The sequence below is a fragment of the Arvicola amphibius genome, chromosome 12 (genome assembly GCF_903992535.2).
Source record: "Arvicola amphibius chromosome 12, mArvAmp1.2, whole genome shotgun sequence".
Taxonomy (NCBI): domain Eukaryota; kingdom Metazoa; phylum Chordata; class Mammalia; order Rodentia; family Cricetidae; genus Arvicola; species Arvicola amphibius.
The window spans coordinates 138,569,196-138,586,498 of record NC_052058.2 but is presented as its reverse complement, the minus strand read 5'-3'; the positions used below and the strand labels follow the sequence as shown (position 1 = coordinate 138,586,498).

At 46.0% G+C, this 17,303-nt stretch overlaps 1 protein-coding gene across 1 annotated transcript in view; it reads left to right on the top strand.

The window, feature by feature from the left end:
* The window catches only part of Lrrk1 (leucine rich repeat kinase 1), a 143,843-nt gene that overhangs the window by 31,007 nt on the left and 95,533 nt on the right, over positions 1–17,303 (top strand). The window contains exon 3 of the mRNA XM_038313710.2: positions 14,923–15,086. Within this exon, the coding sequence (XP_038169638.1) occupies positions 14,923–15,086 (164 nt within the window). The remainder of the gene's footprint in view (positions 1–14,922; positions 15,087–17,303) is intronic.

Here is a 17,303-nt window from a genome sequence, read left to right as displayed (position 1 = left end):
CAAGATACTTCCCGATTGCCTTATTCTTGTGATCAATTTCTAGTTTCATTCCCCCATGGACAGAAGCAGTCCTTGACAGAATTCCAGTCTTCCTGGATGTGTTAAGCCGTGTTTGCAGCCCAGTGTATGCTTTGCTCTGGATAATGATCTGTCTGCACTGAGAAGAAGGTGCATTCTCTTATTGGATGGACAGTTCTGGGTGTGTCTGTTCCATTTGGCCTGATGTTGTTCCAGTCCATAGTTTCCTACTTGATTTTCTGGACCATTCATAGTAGAAATTAGGGTAGTAAAGGCACTGACTATTGTTATATTGTTAGTTTTTTTTTTCTCTTCAGTTAATACATGTGATGTCTCACATGCATATATGTACATATATGTACACACACATTGATTGTGAGTGCATATATAGCTATTAAGTCCCCTTGATAAAACAGACCATTTGATTATTGTTGTGGTAGTTTGAATGTAATTGACACCCAGAATCTCATAGAGAGTGACACTATTAGGAGGCATGGCTTTGTTGGAGTGGGTGTGGCCTTGTTGGAGGAAGTGTGTCACTGTGGAGGTGGGCTTTGAGGTTTCCTGTGTTCAGAATACCGCGCAGTGAGTCAGTCGACTTCCTGTTGCCTGCATGATGTGGGACTCCCAGGTCTTCCTTCAGCACCATGTCTGCCTGCATGCTGACATGCTCCCCGCCATGAGAGTGGCCTGAAGCTCTGAAACTGTAAGCGAGCCACCCCGATTAAATGTTTCCTTTGTAAGAGTTGCTGTAGTCATGGTGTCTCTTCACAGCCATAAGAACCTTAACTAAGACAATTGTATAATGACCTTCTTCATTTCTGGGGACAGATTTTACTAACATTCTGTTGTGCCAATATAAGTAGATCTCTTTATTTTCCCCCTTTATCGTCACTAGGTTCTTTTCTCCCAGAATATATCCAGATTTCAGTTTCCCTCCCTCTACTGCTCCCAGTCCCCCCCACCTCCCCTCCTCTCTGGATCCACTTTCTTCCTGTCTCTCATAAAAAAAGAACGGGCTTCTAAGAGATAACAACCAAGCATGACAAAGTAAAATATAAGATAAAACGACTGTCACGTTGAAGTTGGAGAAAACAAGCCAGTAAAAGAGCCAAGAGGAGGCACAAGAATCAGAGGCCCACTCATTTCCACACTCAGGAGTCTCATAAAAACACTAACACATACAGAGAGGACCTGGTGCAGGCCCATGTCAGCCCCGTCCTTGCTGCTCCAGTCTCAGCGAGTTCATGTGAGCTTTGCTCGGCTGATTTAGAAAGGGCCTGTACCTCTGGTGTCATTCATCCCTTCTGGTTCTTTTTTTTTTGTTTTTTTTTTTTTTTCAAGACAAGGTTTCCCTGTAGTTTCTAGAGCCTGTCCTGGAACTAGCTCTTGTAGACCAGGCTGGCCTCGAACTCAGAGATCCGCCTGCCTCTGCCTCCCGAGTGCTGGGATTAAAGGCGTGTGCCATCACTGCCCAGCTCCCTTCTGGTTCTTACGCTCTTTCTTCTTTCTCTCTGATGGTGAAAGTCTCTTCTAGTCCCATTCACAAGGAATACCTTTGTTCCTTCGCTTTTAGTCTGTGCATGTCTCTTGTGGGCAGCAACGCGTTTCCTAGTCTTACCTACTAAAGCTTTTGATTCGAAATTTTAACCTACTCAAATTGAAGGTAATTATGGATGTTAAAGATTTACTCTTGGGCTGGAGAAATGGCTGAGTAATTGAGGGCACTTGCACCTCTTCCAAAGGCCCTGGGTTCTGTTCCCAGCACCCATCAGAGACTCACATCCACCTGTAACCCCTGCTTCTGAGGATCAGTTGCTCCCTCTGGCTTCACATACACATGTGCATATATCCATATCTATATGCAGGCATTAAATAAAGTACATTATTAAAAAAACTTTCATTGTGCCATTTGTTACATTTTCCCACTGTTCTGTAGTTTCTTTCTTTTTCTTCATGGGGCTTTTTTTTTTACAGTTACAATAAGCAGCATTTTAAGGTAAGGGTATTGTCGACATAAACAATCAGGGAGTTCTGCTTCTACATTAAGTGTGTTTGGGGAAGTGGTTTTGTTTTCCCTTGGGTGGGGGCAGGACAGCATTTTTACTCTGCATCCCTGTGTGAAGCTGAAGTCACAATCTTCATATCTCAGCGCGCTGAGTGCTGGGACCACAGGCATGTGCCGCCACACCCGGCTTCCCTTGGATGTTTAGCAAGTTTCAGCTGCTTGCCTGTCAGTGCCTGTCTGACTGTGCTGTGTCTCACGCTGCTCTGCCCGGAGTGAACGCCTAGGCAGCTTAATCCATCCTTCCCTCTGCTCCCCAGCACTGTCTTGTGCTACGTGTGACCTGTTTGCTGAGGTTTTTGGCTTAAGTCACCTCTGACTGCAAGCGGAGTAACCAAAAGCCACCCACTTATCTGTGTAATTCACATTGCCTGATCTCAGAGGGTTGAGGAATAAGATATGAACTTCAAACTTCATAGTGCCTACGGAGGGGAAAAATTTCTAACTTAATTTTAGGTAGTGGCAATGGCGTGGCATTTCTCCAGACCCCAGAGAGGGTCGGGCAGTGTTCCGTGCAGCACAGCTCACACCTTCGCTCTCTTGAGATAACTAGGTCCCACTGGTCCCTCTAGTTTTGTGGCAGCAGAAGAGAGGCAATCGAAGCACACCAGGGACCCCGAGAAGGTGCCAATGACATGGGAAGGAATGGGAGTGATGGGTGTGTTGTAGCTTAGTGGTCCCATTCCTCTGTTCCTGTCTGCAGCTCTCTGAGCTTGGGGTCTCCTTCCTCAGGAATGCGTTATACTTCTACCGCGGTATATTCCCAAGCACATGGTTAAGTTTCAGATCCTTGTGCCGACTGGAAAGCCCCAGAATATTACCTTGAAATTGTGTAAATTTTGACCTGACGTGAGTCCTGTAAATGTTATTCTGAAGCAGCCTGACTTGGGGAACAGAGGGGAAGTGGGGTGGGGGGATGTCATGAAGTGATTCTTAGGAAGAAAATTTCAGAAAGGGCCTGAGTATATTGTGATGTCCCTCGCCAGGAGACTCCTGTGCCCCTGGGCCATGTCGCATGTCGAATGAAATATAGATGGCAAGACTGTAGCTGAACCGTCCTGGCGTGCAGGGAGCACTGCGGAGGGTTTGGGTGGGTGCCTGTTGTGCGAAGGGCATGTTGTTGTACACCCACAGCAGTGAGTGAGTAGGGCCTGGCTTGAGGGAAGCGTTGCGTAGACCCCTCCCAAGGGGCAAGATCTGGGTCAGCCCACAGTGGACAGAGGAAGAAGAAGGAAGCCCAGACGGAAAGTCCACAGCCTTCTTATGGGGACTCCCATCTGGGGTGGACTCTGGGCAGAGGCTACTGTTGGCCAGAGGGGAGGGTGTGGAGACTCTTCCAGGGCAAGGAAAGCGGGGTCCATCAAGGAACCGCAAACCCACTCAACTGCCCCCTACAGACTGAAAATGAAAAGAAAGGGCCTGGCCCTCTTTGTGTGTGTCTGTTCTTTTTATTGATACGTGTGGTATGCTCAGTGCAATCGTTCATAGGTGGTATGCTCAGTGCAATCGTTCATAGGTTTCATTCTGTTAAAAAAGTTGAGATTCAAATATCCTAAATGCTTGCCAAACCCTGGGAAGCTGTGAGAGGCAAGCTTAGGGCTTGAACCCCATTCTGACAAATTAGTCACAGTTCTATTTCTGTTGCCCAATGTTTTACTTAGCACACTTCCTAGAAGTTGCCACCAGACATGCCTTGGTGTCTTGACTTAAATGTTTCTTTCCGTTTAAGTTTGTTTTCTTCCTTTGGGCCTATCGCTGCTGTGAGGAAGCCGGCGTCTGTTAGAAACCCGATGCTGTGACATAGCAAAGCATACTTTGGGAAGCCTTGTCATTTCAATAGTCACAGGGAAATAACTGGGCAATAGAGAAAAGAGCTCTGCGAAGATGACCTGAGGTTCTTCTACAAAAGAATGACCCTTTTGAGAAATGGTCACCTTGTCTGCCTCCTGTGTGCTGTGTGGAGGGTTGTTCATCACAAGCGTCAGACCACACAGTAGTGAGCTTTGTGTATGTGTGCATGCATGTGTGTGAATGTGCGTGTGAGTGTGCATGTGTGTGAGTGTGCATTGTGTGAGTGTGCATGTGTGTGAGTGTGCATGTGTGAGTGTGTGTGTGAGAGTGTGCATGTGTGTGTATGTGTGTGAAAGTGTGCATGTGTGTGAGTGTGTATGTGTGTGAGTATGCTTGTGTGCGTGTGAGTGTGCGTGTGTGTGTGGTGTGTGAGTGTGCATTGTGTGAGTGTGTGTATGCAAGTATGTGTGCGAGTGTGTGTGTGTGTGTGTGAACATGGGCAGGAGTGTTCTGGCTTACCTTAATCTTATCCCTCACTTTACCACCCTGAGACAGGTGATCTCTAAGCCAGAAGCTCCCCGTCTCAACTAGGCTAACTGGCACTGAGCTTTCAGGCTCTCCCTGTCTCTGCCCCTCAGTGCTGGGATTATAGGTGCTCACAGCTATGGCTGGGTATTTTATTTTATTGTGCATGTGTGTTTTTCCTGCATGCGATTTGTGTGCCATAGCATGCCTGGTGTCCACAGAGGACAGAGGACGGTGTCTGGTTCCCCAGAACTGAGTGAAAGCTGTTTTGAGCTTCCAAGTGGGTGCTGGGAATTGAACTCAGGTCCTCTGGAAGAGCAGTCAGTGCTCTTAACCACTGAGCCATCTCTCCAGCCCCATGCCTGGAGTGTTTAAGTGGGTGCTGACAACTTGAACTCAGGGCCTCATGTTGGAATAGCACATACTCTTACCCACTGAGCCATCTCTCCAGCTCATTCTCATTTCCTTCCTTTTCCAGGGCTAGGAATCAAACCCATGGCCTCACCTATGCTAAGCACATCCCCCACACACTGAACTGCAGCCCCAGTCTTGCATGGGGTTTTTTAATATATGGGATTATTCCCTTGGATTCAGTTCCAAGAAAACAGGGCTGCTGTGTCAACGAATGTTCTAATCTCCTGGCATTTGTAAGCACAGTCACCTCAAAGATCAGACTAGGAGTTATTTTTTAACTTTTTCTATCTTCAGATTAGAACATTTTATATTGTGCTATAAGTATTGAATAAAGGAGCTGTCTTTTCTGGGCTGTCACTCTCTCAGACCAAGGGTTCCTTCTTTTCCAAATCCACTCCTGTTTGCTGGCCATCCCAACCTTCCTACATCCCTAGCTGGATAAGGGGCATGGTTTCTGCTGCCGGGGTTCAAAAGTAAACTCCTGGGAAGACATAGCATGGACTCAAACTGTCTCAGTAGGCGCTGAGCCCAGGATCAGCACATAGGAGGAATTAGATGTCCAGAGATCAAAGGCGCAGTGGGTAAGGGAATGTTTGGAGAAGGAGCTAAATTTAGGACTGGAGTCATCACTGCACGCTGTATCATGTCTCTCTCTTGCCACTGCAGGAGTAAAGGACAGGCTGCTTCCACTTCCACCCACATCACATCCAGTGAGGCAGGACCACTCACCTCTGAGTTACTACTTTCTCGCCATGCATGCCGCGGCATAGCTTATGTTGAGTAAACATCCAGTGTTTGGTTAGCAGTGCCTAGCCTGGAGTGCAGAAGGTTGTGTTTTGATGGCCAAGGTCCAGATATTAGCTCTGCGGTGAGATCTATATGCAGCCAGCCTCCAAACCACCCCAGCCCTGGTCACCCCATGGTAGGTAGCGATGAGACGCGTGGCCTTGCATGCGTGTTGAGGGGAAATCGTGTGTGAGTGGGACGTCTCCCAGAGTACCTAGCAAGACCGAACAAAATAACGAGATTAAAAAACGCCGTCACTTTGCCCGCTGAAGGCAGCCACCATTCACATTAGTTCATATTTCTAAATGGGAGAGCAAGAGGAAGAAGGAGAAAGAAGGCAGGGTGATGCTTCCTTAATTAGCTTCTCATTGCAGTGCCACAAACAACCTAAAGAGGAAGGCTTTACTGGCCTCGGGGTTTCAAAGGACTTGGTCCATCACATCGGGAGAGCCGTGGGGTCAGATCAGTGCACACCTTGGCTGATGGGTGCAGTGGGAGAAAATGCCTGTACTTTGGTCTTTCTCCAGCCTCAGAGGGATCTCCTTCTTTAGTTACTCCTCTGCAGAAGCCCTTCACAGGCACCCCAAGAACATGCTATTCTGCCTACTCCTCAGGCGCTTTTCAGTCCTTCAAGAGTTACCATCCCAGGATGGGGGGCAAGGGCTAGGTACACATACTTAGTACCATCCAGCCTGGCAAAATGAGTCCGATCCCTGGGATTCACATGACGGAAGGAGGGAGCCAGCTCCAAAAGTTGTGTTCTGATCTCCCAAACACAAAGGCATGTATATGCATATACATGTCCACACAGAGAAAAATAAATGTAAGAGAATATTCAAATTAACCACCCTTACACTTAACAGAATGTGCTGGGCACCATGGTCTATAGGCTAGCTTCATATAGCTCCAGTGATGGTGAATGTACCAGAAGATGTACCAACTTCATCATACTGCCTAAGGAAGCAGTGAATTTTATAAACTTTTTCCTTTTCACTGTGTCGTGTGGATATATCATGGCATTATAGGATTGTTTGCTCTTACACACACACACACACACACACACACACACACGACTTGTGCCTGCCGTGGTGCATGTGTGGAGATCAGAGGACATCCTCTGATTTCACAACTTATCCTTCTACCTCCTTTGAGACAGTCTCTTCACAGTGGTTAGCCGGGCCAGCTGGCCTGTCTCCACCTGCCATCTCTAGCGAGGGCGCGCTGGGATTGATTACAAGTGCCTGTGTTTCTGCCTCTGGCTTTTAGGCGGCTTCTGTGGATTTGAATTCAGGTCATCAGGCTTACATAGTGAGTGCCTTTTACTTACATTATCTTCCCAACTTACCAATTATGGTTTTACTATTATTATTAGAAAAATAGGCCCTTTACTGGATGAGATTAGCACTGAGTTCTAAGTCTGTATCTGAGAGCTTTGCTGGAATGAGACTCGCTCACCTCAGGATTCCAGCGAGTCCCCAAGCTCCCAGCTCAGTTCCTGCTTTGCTGTCTCCCCTTGCTGATGCTGATGCAGTAGCTAGCAGGACGGAGCTGAGTATTAGCCATCTGGAGCCAGGAGGACTCGCCTCAGAGGGTCACCTCCGTCCCCTGGCTCCCTGTATCCTCTGCCTCTTCCCCTAAAGAAATACAGGCTTGGGTTTCGCCGTAATGCGACCCAGAGATGAAATCGCTGCTGAAGCAAAACCTTCCACTGGTGTCTGCAGAGAGACGCGTCCTGCTCTCTGAAGGCACTAAAGCCAGGGTCACCAAGGTGGGCCCTGGAGCACAGAGAGGGTGTCACCTCTGAGGATGCCCAGCCTTCTCTCCTGGTGCTGTGGCCACATGGGGACTCGTTGGAGGAAGGTCATTAAACAACTCTGACCAGGTCGGTAGCATTCTAGAGTGCGCTTGCCTTTGTTCTGCAGGGAGCTGAGGGTTGGGGCGGGGCGGTCACTTGAACTTTCTGCTGTTATATTGATGGAGGTGAATGCAATCAACAATATCATGGATATGCCAATAAAATGGCAGGGCCTTTTCTGAACGTTGCAAATGTGTCTCTCAACTATGATTTTAAATGGACAAATAGTCTTTGCCTCCCACCACAGACATTCAATTTAATGCTAATGAGAGAAATATCACACACACATGCATACATGTGTGCATACACATGCTCACACATATACTATGCACATGCAGTCAGAATTAGATCTCACAGAATTAAATCCATTTTTATAGAACTTCTCCATTGCCCTAGATTTGTAGGATAAAACAGTAGAAAATTTGTTTTGCATTACTGTGTCAGGAGAAAAGACAAATTCTATTCTAGAAGAAAAGTGAAGAATGGCATGGGGACAGATCATCCTCAGGGACCGAGAAAAAGGAGACTGTCTTACGTTGTGCCTGGCGTCACAGGGAGCCCTGAGAATAAGTCACGGGGTCACAACACCCTGCTCTGTGACATCCATGGAATTCTCTTTCTACAAATCACGGACAGGCAAGAATCCTTGCCGCTAGTTTGTCTGTAGTCAGAATAATTTGTTTTTCTAAAATAAGAATTATGCAAGTCCTAGGGGTTGAGTTATTGGCAGCAAATATTTCAGTTAGACAGGGATGATGAGGATGTGAAATATTGTGTAAGCCTGGAAGAAGAAATAGAATGTTGAGTTGAAAGCAAGTATCAAAAGACAAATGGTGTTTTCTCTCTGTGGGTTTTTAAATGTCTTACTTCTTTTAGCCAATATTTCTTCACACAGTGAACTTGTTTCCCACCTGTGTCTGGCGCATCTGGGATATGGCTGGTAGGAACACGGACTTACAAGCTCAGCACTTACTTTAAGTGTTTCTTTCATGCTCCCAGATATTTCCACGTGTGTTGTGTCTCTAAGTTAGCCAGGCACACATCTCTGTCCTTCCCTCACTCATTCCTTCTTCTAATCGACTCTCCAAACTTGACAGGACGCACCAGCTGAATGCTTCTTAGAAGAGGCTGTCACTTTGTCCTTCTCTTCCTTTCGGACCTGGGTAGGCTATTAATTTGCACTAAAAGCAAATGGCACGCCTGTCTGTAGTTGTGTATGTCAGAAAAGGTTGTTGATAATTAGGAAAATAAGGTCATAATAAAGAGACTGAGAAGGATTTTTAATATATGAAACCAAACTATTCAATATTCTATTTTCCTACTAGCTCTTGCTGCTTGAGACATTCACGTTTTATTGAAATAGAATCAATTCAGAAAATCTCTGTGTTTTCTTATGACTTTCAAGTATATATGAAGAATACATTTTCAGTGTGGTGTTTTACTGTGTAAAAGAACAACCTTATTTTAAGCAAGGTGATAAATATAAGTATCTGAATAAATGGGTAAAATATCTAAACTATCTCAACTATTTTTAAACTTTGTATCAAAGTAACCAATTCACTGATATAGAACTGTACTCTCTGGGATTTAAACAATAGAAATTCCATGAAAATCTTTACCTATAAACAAAGTGTCTGCTCATGGTAAGACAAGACTTCTGTCCTTAACATGAGGTGTTTATGTGTTATCATTTTTCCCCACCGGTTTTCTTTCCAAGGAATATGTGTAATTTCTCTGATACTTAAAATAAATGAGCCATACTATTCCAATACAAGAAGCCTGGAAAAAAAATTCAGAAAACCTTCTCTCGTTCCCTTGTTCCTCTCTCACAATCAACCTTAATGTTTATTGTTGGAGTCTCATTTTTTTTTCTTTCAGTATAAATTAGTGTTAGCCACTGCGTTTGTTATTTCTGGAAACTGTACGGGCTTGGCAATAATTTGGGTGTGTGTATGCATTGTCTCTTCCAGCAGTCTGATCAGGCTAGAGCCCCAGCTCACAAGGGCCATGAGAGTGTGTGTGGGATGTTCATGCCACTTAAGAAATGGGGGGGGGAACCAAGCTGAAAACCCAGTACTGAGGGATCTGAAGAGAACAGGGAAGATCTAGACTCCCATGACATCTGTTACCTCAGGCGCACCAGCATTATTACAGATGATATTAAAATCAAAGCACTCTTGTAATTTCCTGTGAGCTATAGACCTGTATAGATACAGGACCTTCACGGTCTCCTCTACTCCTCTGACTGCCTTTATGTTCCTAACGAGAACAGAAGCAAAAACATGCTGGCAGTTTATGAGGTCGCAACTGCTTGTTTAATTCTGAAAGATGAGTCATGAAATGATGAAGGAGTCTCTGATGGAGGCACCGGAGCTGACTCCACTCCCTCCTCACCCCTGCTAATGGCCCCTCCCCCTCCCAGCACTCTAGGCAGTCTAGGGTCACGGTCTGAATTATTGATGGGGACTGTCCTGTATATTGGAGAGAGAGGCTGCTGTATTCACATCATGTAGCCACGGACATGCAAAGCTGTCTTGCCTTTCCAAAAACAACCTCGAGGGCTCCCCTTCGACTCAACAGCCCACATGTGTCAGGGAGCCGTCAGTCATGTACAATGACAGACTTCTCGTGGATTTTCAGAGCAGTTGCCTTGGAAATGGTCAGATCCCAGCTTGGGGTGTGTTGTAAAGACCCTGGATGATGTTAAGGGCTGTGGCTTTGTAGGCAGCTCGCCCTGGCTTCTACGGAGCAGGTTTGGTTTCTTTCTGTGTTGGTGAAGAAGTTCATGCTGTATATGGTGGCCCCTGCATGTAGAGTTTGACACTATGAGCCTCCTTTTCCCCAACATACTGTTGTGAAAAATTCCCAACATACAAGAATACTAAAAGAATTGAGCCAATGTACACCTATGCACCTACCACCTAGAGTCTGACACGGGCCCATCTCACTTCTAATGATTTTTTTTTTTTTTTTTGGTTTTTCGAGACAGGGTTTCTCTGTGGCTTTGGAGCCTGTCCTGGAGCTAGCTCTTGTAGACCAGGCTGGTCTCGAACTCACAGAGATCCGCCTGCCTCTGCCTCCCAAGTGCTGGGATTAAAGGCGTGTGCCACCACCGCCCGGCTCTCACTTCTAATGATTTTAAAGTAAGTTACCAACATCTATACAACTCACCCTTAACTACTAACATATACCTTTTAGATAAAATGTTCACAACGCATAATGCCCATATTTTAAATAAACTGATTCATTTTAGCCAATGCAGCACCCATGTAATGCAAACTCCATCAAGATCTGGAGCCATCAGCACAAGCGATGTCCTCATGCCCTCCCCCAAATCAACCAAGATTAGTGCATCATAGAAATAGCATCACTTTGCAGGGTTTTATTTTCTCAGCATTTTATTCTTGAGATTCGTTTCAGCCATCAGGATGATTGATAGTCCCTTCCTTTTTATTATTGAGTAGTTATGGCCACACAGTTTGTTCAATAAATAAACAAACTGGACTACTTGAAGCTTGGAGAAATATTATGACCATCACCTTTATGAGCATTCTTGGATACCTTTTTTTTGGATATTCTCCCTCTGAGTAAAAATCTAAGAATGGAATTGGTAGATCATAGGACAGTGTGTGTTTGGTTTTCAAAGACGCCAGAGCTGTCTGTAATATAATCTACACAGTTTACATTCTAACCCATCAGGCCCGAGCATCCCGGTTGATCACATCTTTTTAAAGGTATCACGCTCTGCTTGGAGTGCAATGGCATTGCTGTAGCTTGTGCTTTTCCATGATGAACAATGGTATGAAGTTTTTTTTTACTGTCTTCAGTGTTCAAATCTTTGACTATTTGTAATTGTGCTGTATATTTTTTGTTATTATGTTATGGGTTTTTTAATATTCTCTGTGGTAATTTATTCACCATTTATCTTCAGATATGTCTTCCAATATTGTATTCCAGACTAGAATTTGCCTGCTTATTTAAAAAGTGCCTTTGATGAGCATAATGTTAAACTTTGAACAAAGTCTAATTTAGCCATTCTTCCTCACTTCTAAGCCAAATACAACTTAGCAGTTTTCCTTCTGTTACTGTTTCCCGGGACCCACTGTATTAATTAGTCCTCTTTTCCCCACTATAGCAAAGCATGTGACACTTGTTACTTGACAAAGAAGTGCGTTTATGCAGGTCACAGTTCTGGAGATTCAAGGCCCTGAGTGAGCCCACACTGACTTTGCAGAGGTGGGGACCTTCTGGTGAACCAGGCAGTCCTTTGTGTGCAGGAGTAGGCAGGTATTCACATCTCAAACAACGAGAGCTATCCCAACCTTCATGACTTAGACCTCCGAAGAGGCTCCGCCCTTTCAAGTTTTCCCATCTTGCAGCCATGAATGCCTGCTACCATTGCTTAAATTTCTGTCGGACCTGAGAGAGTCTCAAACCACGTCACATGCACCAGTAAGGGATTTTGCATCCTGTGAAGTCTTGAAGGGAGTCTACAAATTTTTCTACAGCCTTTATCATTTGCTTTTACATTTTAGATCCCTAATCCACCTCAGGTTAACTTTTGTGTATATAAAAGACAAGCATCTTTTACATTTTGTTTTGTATATGTAAGTGGTTTTGCCTGCACGTATGTATGCAAAATGGGTGTGTAGTGTCTACAGAGTCCCGAAGAGGTCAGATTCCCTGGAACTGTAGTTATAGACAGGTGAACACTGACATATGGGTACTTGGAACTGAAGCCAGGTCCTCTGGAAGGGCAGCAAATGCTCTTAACTGCTGAGCAATCTCTGCAGCCCAAGTGATGAGGTGTTGGTACCAGATGTGCTGGTACCATCTGTTGAAAACCCTTTTCCCCATTAGATTGTTTTGGAACCCTTGCAAAAAGTTAATTAGATGTCCAAATTATGAGTCTTTGTGTGTTTGTTATATGTATATGTGTGTGGTGTGGTTTCTGTGGTGTATGTGTGTGTGGTATGTTTGGTATGTGTTTGCTGTGTGTGTGTGTGGTATGCAGTGTGTAGGGTGTGTGTGTGTGTGTGTGTGTGTGTGTGTGTGTGGTGGCTTGAGCTCAACATCAGATAACTTCCTTGATCACTCTCCACCCTTTTCCACTTTTGTGTGTGATGTTCACATGTGTGTGATGTTCACATGCGTGTGATGTTCACATACGTGTGATGTTCACATGTGTGTGATGTTCACATGCGTGTGATGTTCACCTGTGGAGACAGAGGCTGATGATAGGAATCTTCCTTGATTGTTTTTCCACATTAATCATTGCAGCGGAGTCTCTGTCAAACCCAGGGCTGACTGACCAGGCTGGTCTCACTAGCCAGCTTGCTCCATGGATCCCATCTCTGCCTTCTAAGCCTGACATCACAAGAGGGCTGCCACACCCTCCTAATATCTGTGTGGGGTTTGGGGATCCAAACTCTGATCCTCATAACGATGAGGAGCCCAGCAAGCGCTAACCTCTGGGCCATGTCCCTAGCCCGTCTACATTGTTTTTGAGATGGGTCTTTCCAACTGGACTCAGATCTTATGGATTCAGCCAAGCTGGCTTCAGTGAGCTGTCTCCCCATTCCTCCAGCACTCTGGAGCAGACTGTGCCCACTGCTCCGGGGTTTTACTTGGGTGCTGGGGGTCTGAACTTGGGTTCTCACGCTTGCATGGAAATCTGAGCCATCTCCCCAGCCCCATGAGTCTATTTTCTAACCCAGTTCTGTCCTACGGTGCTGTCTGTACTGGTATCATATTGCCTGCTATGGGAGCCTAATGGTTAAGTTTTGAAATCATGTAATGTAAATCCTCCACTCTCTCTTTCAAGATTGCTTTGACTATTCTAGGTTCTTCAAGTTTTCCATGTGAACTCGAGAATCTGATATAATTTTATGAGGGGGAAGGAAGTCCAACTGGGACTATAGTTAAACCGAAATTGAGGCTATGCCTAAACTCAGGGGGAAGTGGCGCCTGCCTAGGGTTTGTTCTCTGATCCATGAGCATGGGAGATCTTCCTGGCTATACAAATCTTAATTTTTCTTGGCAGTGTTTATTTTTTTTACAGAGATCAGATTTTACTTACCTTTTGTGAAATTTATTTCTAAGCATGTAATTTTTGCAATTTGTTAGATAACTAGTTGTCCCTCACCGTAACAAAATGCCTGAGATAATCAACTTAAAAGAGAAAGGGGCCATTTTAGCTCATAGTTCAGGTCCATAACAGATTGGTCCCACTGCTTTCAGACTGTGATATTGTAACACAACCTGAACCAAAATGTTCAACTCATGGATTGAGAGGGAGCAGAGAGAGTCACAAGGTCCCCCCACTACGTAGACTTAGTGATGAATCATAGAATTCTCACCTTGTTTCGTCTGTCAGTCAGCACAGTTCAGAACTTAACTTCTCATTGGCAACAGCCCTTTCTCTAACATCTGTAGAGAGAAACCTTTCGCTTTTGTTTCCTACCTCCTTAGGAAATGTCACAGAAGCCTTGAATTTTCTTTCCAGAGACATGTCCACACACAGAGCAAGAGCTTTGTGCAGAGCTTTAAAATGTTCAGGGGCCTTCCAAAAACTGCTTGTCAGCCTTTGGGACCTGCAGACCTCTATATAACCCTTGTTCTGGAGCGGGACACTGACGGAGGACAGTGATCTCCTTCGCCCATGTCTTTCCACCCAATGCAGCGCTCGGCTGTGTCCAGCAGCCCCATAAGGACCCATGCACTGAGTCCTCAACAATGCTGCAGCCCTATGCAAGTCTGGCCTCTCCTCCCGAGCAGCACCTGATGCTCAGCAGGCCAGAACATCCCACATCCCCTCCTCTGCCCATGACAGGTTAGCACCCACTTATGGAGAACAGGGATGTGTCTACAGGAAGCCACAATTCAGATAACCAGAATAGTAGGATCTTAGGGCCAGGGTGGGTCAGTCACACACGTGGTCCAAGAATATCTAGAGGCCCGGAGTGTCAAAGGCTTGATGGAGATACTAGGGTGGCATATTAGTGCAGAGGCAAGGGTTGCCAGTCCTAAAACACTTGACCTTTTGAGAGTTTTCTTGGTAGAGAAGGGATTGGGAACTGTGTGATTCCCACGCCCCGAGTCTTAGCTGCGCTTTCCCCTTGGAGGGACACAGCAGTGCAGCATTTTGGCTGGGGCCATCAGCTCTCTCACCAGAGTACCGCCTGCCTCCCGTTGCCCAGGGCACTGGAGCAGCTCCAGCTGGCAGTCCCCTGCAGTCATCACTGAGCTGTACTGAGCTTCCCACTGTCCCAGTGAATGTCTTCCAAAATGACTACATGTCCCACAGAGAAATAGGAACTTGCTGACAGCAGCATTTCAGGACTCTCCTTTGTCTTCCTACACCCCGCACAGCCATGTCACAGGGAGCGCATTCCTCCACTGTCACCTCCAGTGACAACCCAGAGGTCACCAGCACAGTGACACCCTGTGTATGTGTCTTCCTATGCAGGTGCCGAAGACATGGGCAGCAAACTGTCTGCACCTGGTGGCAGCTCCTCAGTGCGGTCCCCCAGCATGGAAGAAATCCATACTGCATACAAGCAGAGAAACCTCTCCCGGGCTCGTGACCTGCTCAGAGAGGCTTGTGAGGAGAGTGAATCCCCGCAGGAGAAGGTAGGGTGCGTGCCTGCACCGGGGGAGCTATTCTAATTATAAGGGAGACTGTGTGGTGGGGAATACACTTGCCTGCGTGTGCACATGGAGGCCTGTGTGCAGTGAAGGAGTACACTTGCTGTGTGTGCACATGGAGGCCTATGTGTGATGGGGAATACACTTGCTGTGTGTGCACAAGGAAGCATGTGTGTGGTGGGGAATACACTTGCTGCGTGTACACATGGAAGCATGTGTGGGGTGGTGAATACACTTGTTACGTGTGCACATGGAAGCCTGTGTGTGATGGGAGAATATACTTGCCTGCGTGTGCACATGAGGCCTGTGTGTGGTGGGGAATACACTTGCTGCGTGTGCACAAGGAAGCATGTATGTGGTGGGGAATACATTTGTGCGTGTACACATGGAAGCATGTGTGTGGTGGTGAATACACTTGTTACGTGTGCACATGGAAGCCTTGTTTAGTGGGGGAATACACTTGCCTGCATGTGCACATGGAAGCCTGTGTGTGATGGGAGAATATACTTGCCTGTGTGTGCACAAGGAAGCATGTGTGTGGTGGGGAATATACTTGCTGCGTGTGCACAAGGAAGCATGTGTGTGGTGGGGAATATACTTGCTGCGTGTGCACAAGGAAGCATGTGTGTGATGGGGAATACACTTGCTGCATGTGCACAAGGAAGCATGTGTATGGTGGTGAATACACTTGTTACGTGTGCAATGTGGTGGGGAATACACTTTCCTGCGTGTGCACATGGAAGCCTGTGTGCGGTGGGGGAACACACTTGCCTGTGTGTGCACATGGAAGCCCATGTGTAGCGAGGGAATACACTTGCCTGCATGTGCACATGGAAGCCTGAGGCCGACACGGTGTCTTCTGTATCGTTCTCCACCCAATTTTTTTTAGGATGTATTCACTTTTACTTTATGTATTTTGCCTGCAATGTATATAAGAAATACCCTGTGCATGCAGTGCCCAAGGAAGCTAGACGAGGGCATTGGATGCCCTGGAACTGGAATTACAGACAGCTGTGAGCCGTGATGTGGGTGTTGAGAACCAACTGAAGCTGGATCCTCTGCTATAGCAGCAAGTCCTCTTAACCCCTGAGTCATCTCTCCATCCCACCACCATATTTTTTGGTACTGGGTCTCTCACTAAACCTAGAGCTTGTCATCTCAGCCAGAGTAGGCTGCCCAGCAAAGCTCCAGAACAACTGAGGTTATAATCATGCACCAATGCTTCTGGGCTTTCTATGGGTACTGGGCATCCAAACCTTTACCCACTGAGTCACTGAACCACCCCACCACACACTTTTGTTTTTAAACAGAGCCTCATGTATCCCAGGCTGGCTTCTAACTATGTAGCCAAGGCTGACCCCAAACTTCTGATTCTCCTGCCTCCACCTCCGGGCTACAGGCATGCACTTCCATAGAGGTTTAAGATGCTGAGGATGGGTTAGATGCTTGGTGCATTCTAAACCAGTGCTCGGCCGAATGAGCTGCATCCCCAGCCTGTGGGTTGTCTTCTCATTACTGAGACTTCATGGGGCTCCAGTGTTCGGGAATGTCTTGGTGTGCACATGCGCAGTAGATGTCATTCCCTTCCCGTCCCTTCATCAGCAGCACACGGTTTGCACATGCGCAGTGGACATCATTCCCTCCCATTCCGTTCATCAGCATCACACAGTCACCTTCCATGTCAGACCCTGGAGGGATGTGAATGGGTTCAGTTAAAGAAGCAAATGCCTTCCGCGAGGTTATTCTACCGATTCTAACCTTTCTTCCTACATAAAAACAGCTTGAACTCAACATTTTTTTTACGAAAAAAAAAAACTATAAAAGCAAAGAAAACCAAAAGGAAGAAAAACTCAGCATATCCCTAATACACACAAGCACTCCTCCTCACTGTCTCAGTGCGTTACCTTCCAGCCCACTAGTCGGGGAGGAGGGTTACCATTTCTGATACTATATAATGTATTGTGTATGTGATGTAAATACAGATAATAGTTTGCATATACTTCTTGTTTGCTTCTATTATATCGAGAATTTTCTGTGGGGTTGTAAATTCATTGTAAACATCACCATCAGTGGCCACATAATACTCCATGTGGTAGGGAGAACAGAATTTAACTTAATCCATTCCTCTTGACTAGATATTTGGGTTATTTCAAAGTGCTAACCAATAATGCTATATGGGAATTTTCACCTAGTCATTTTCTT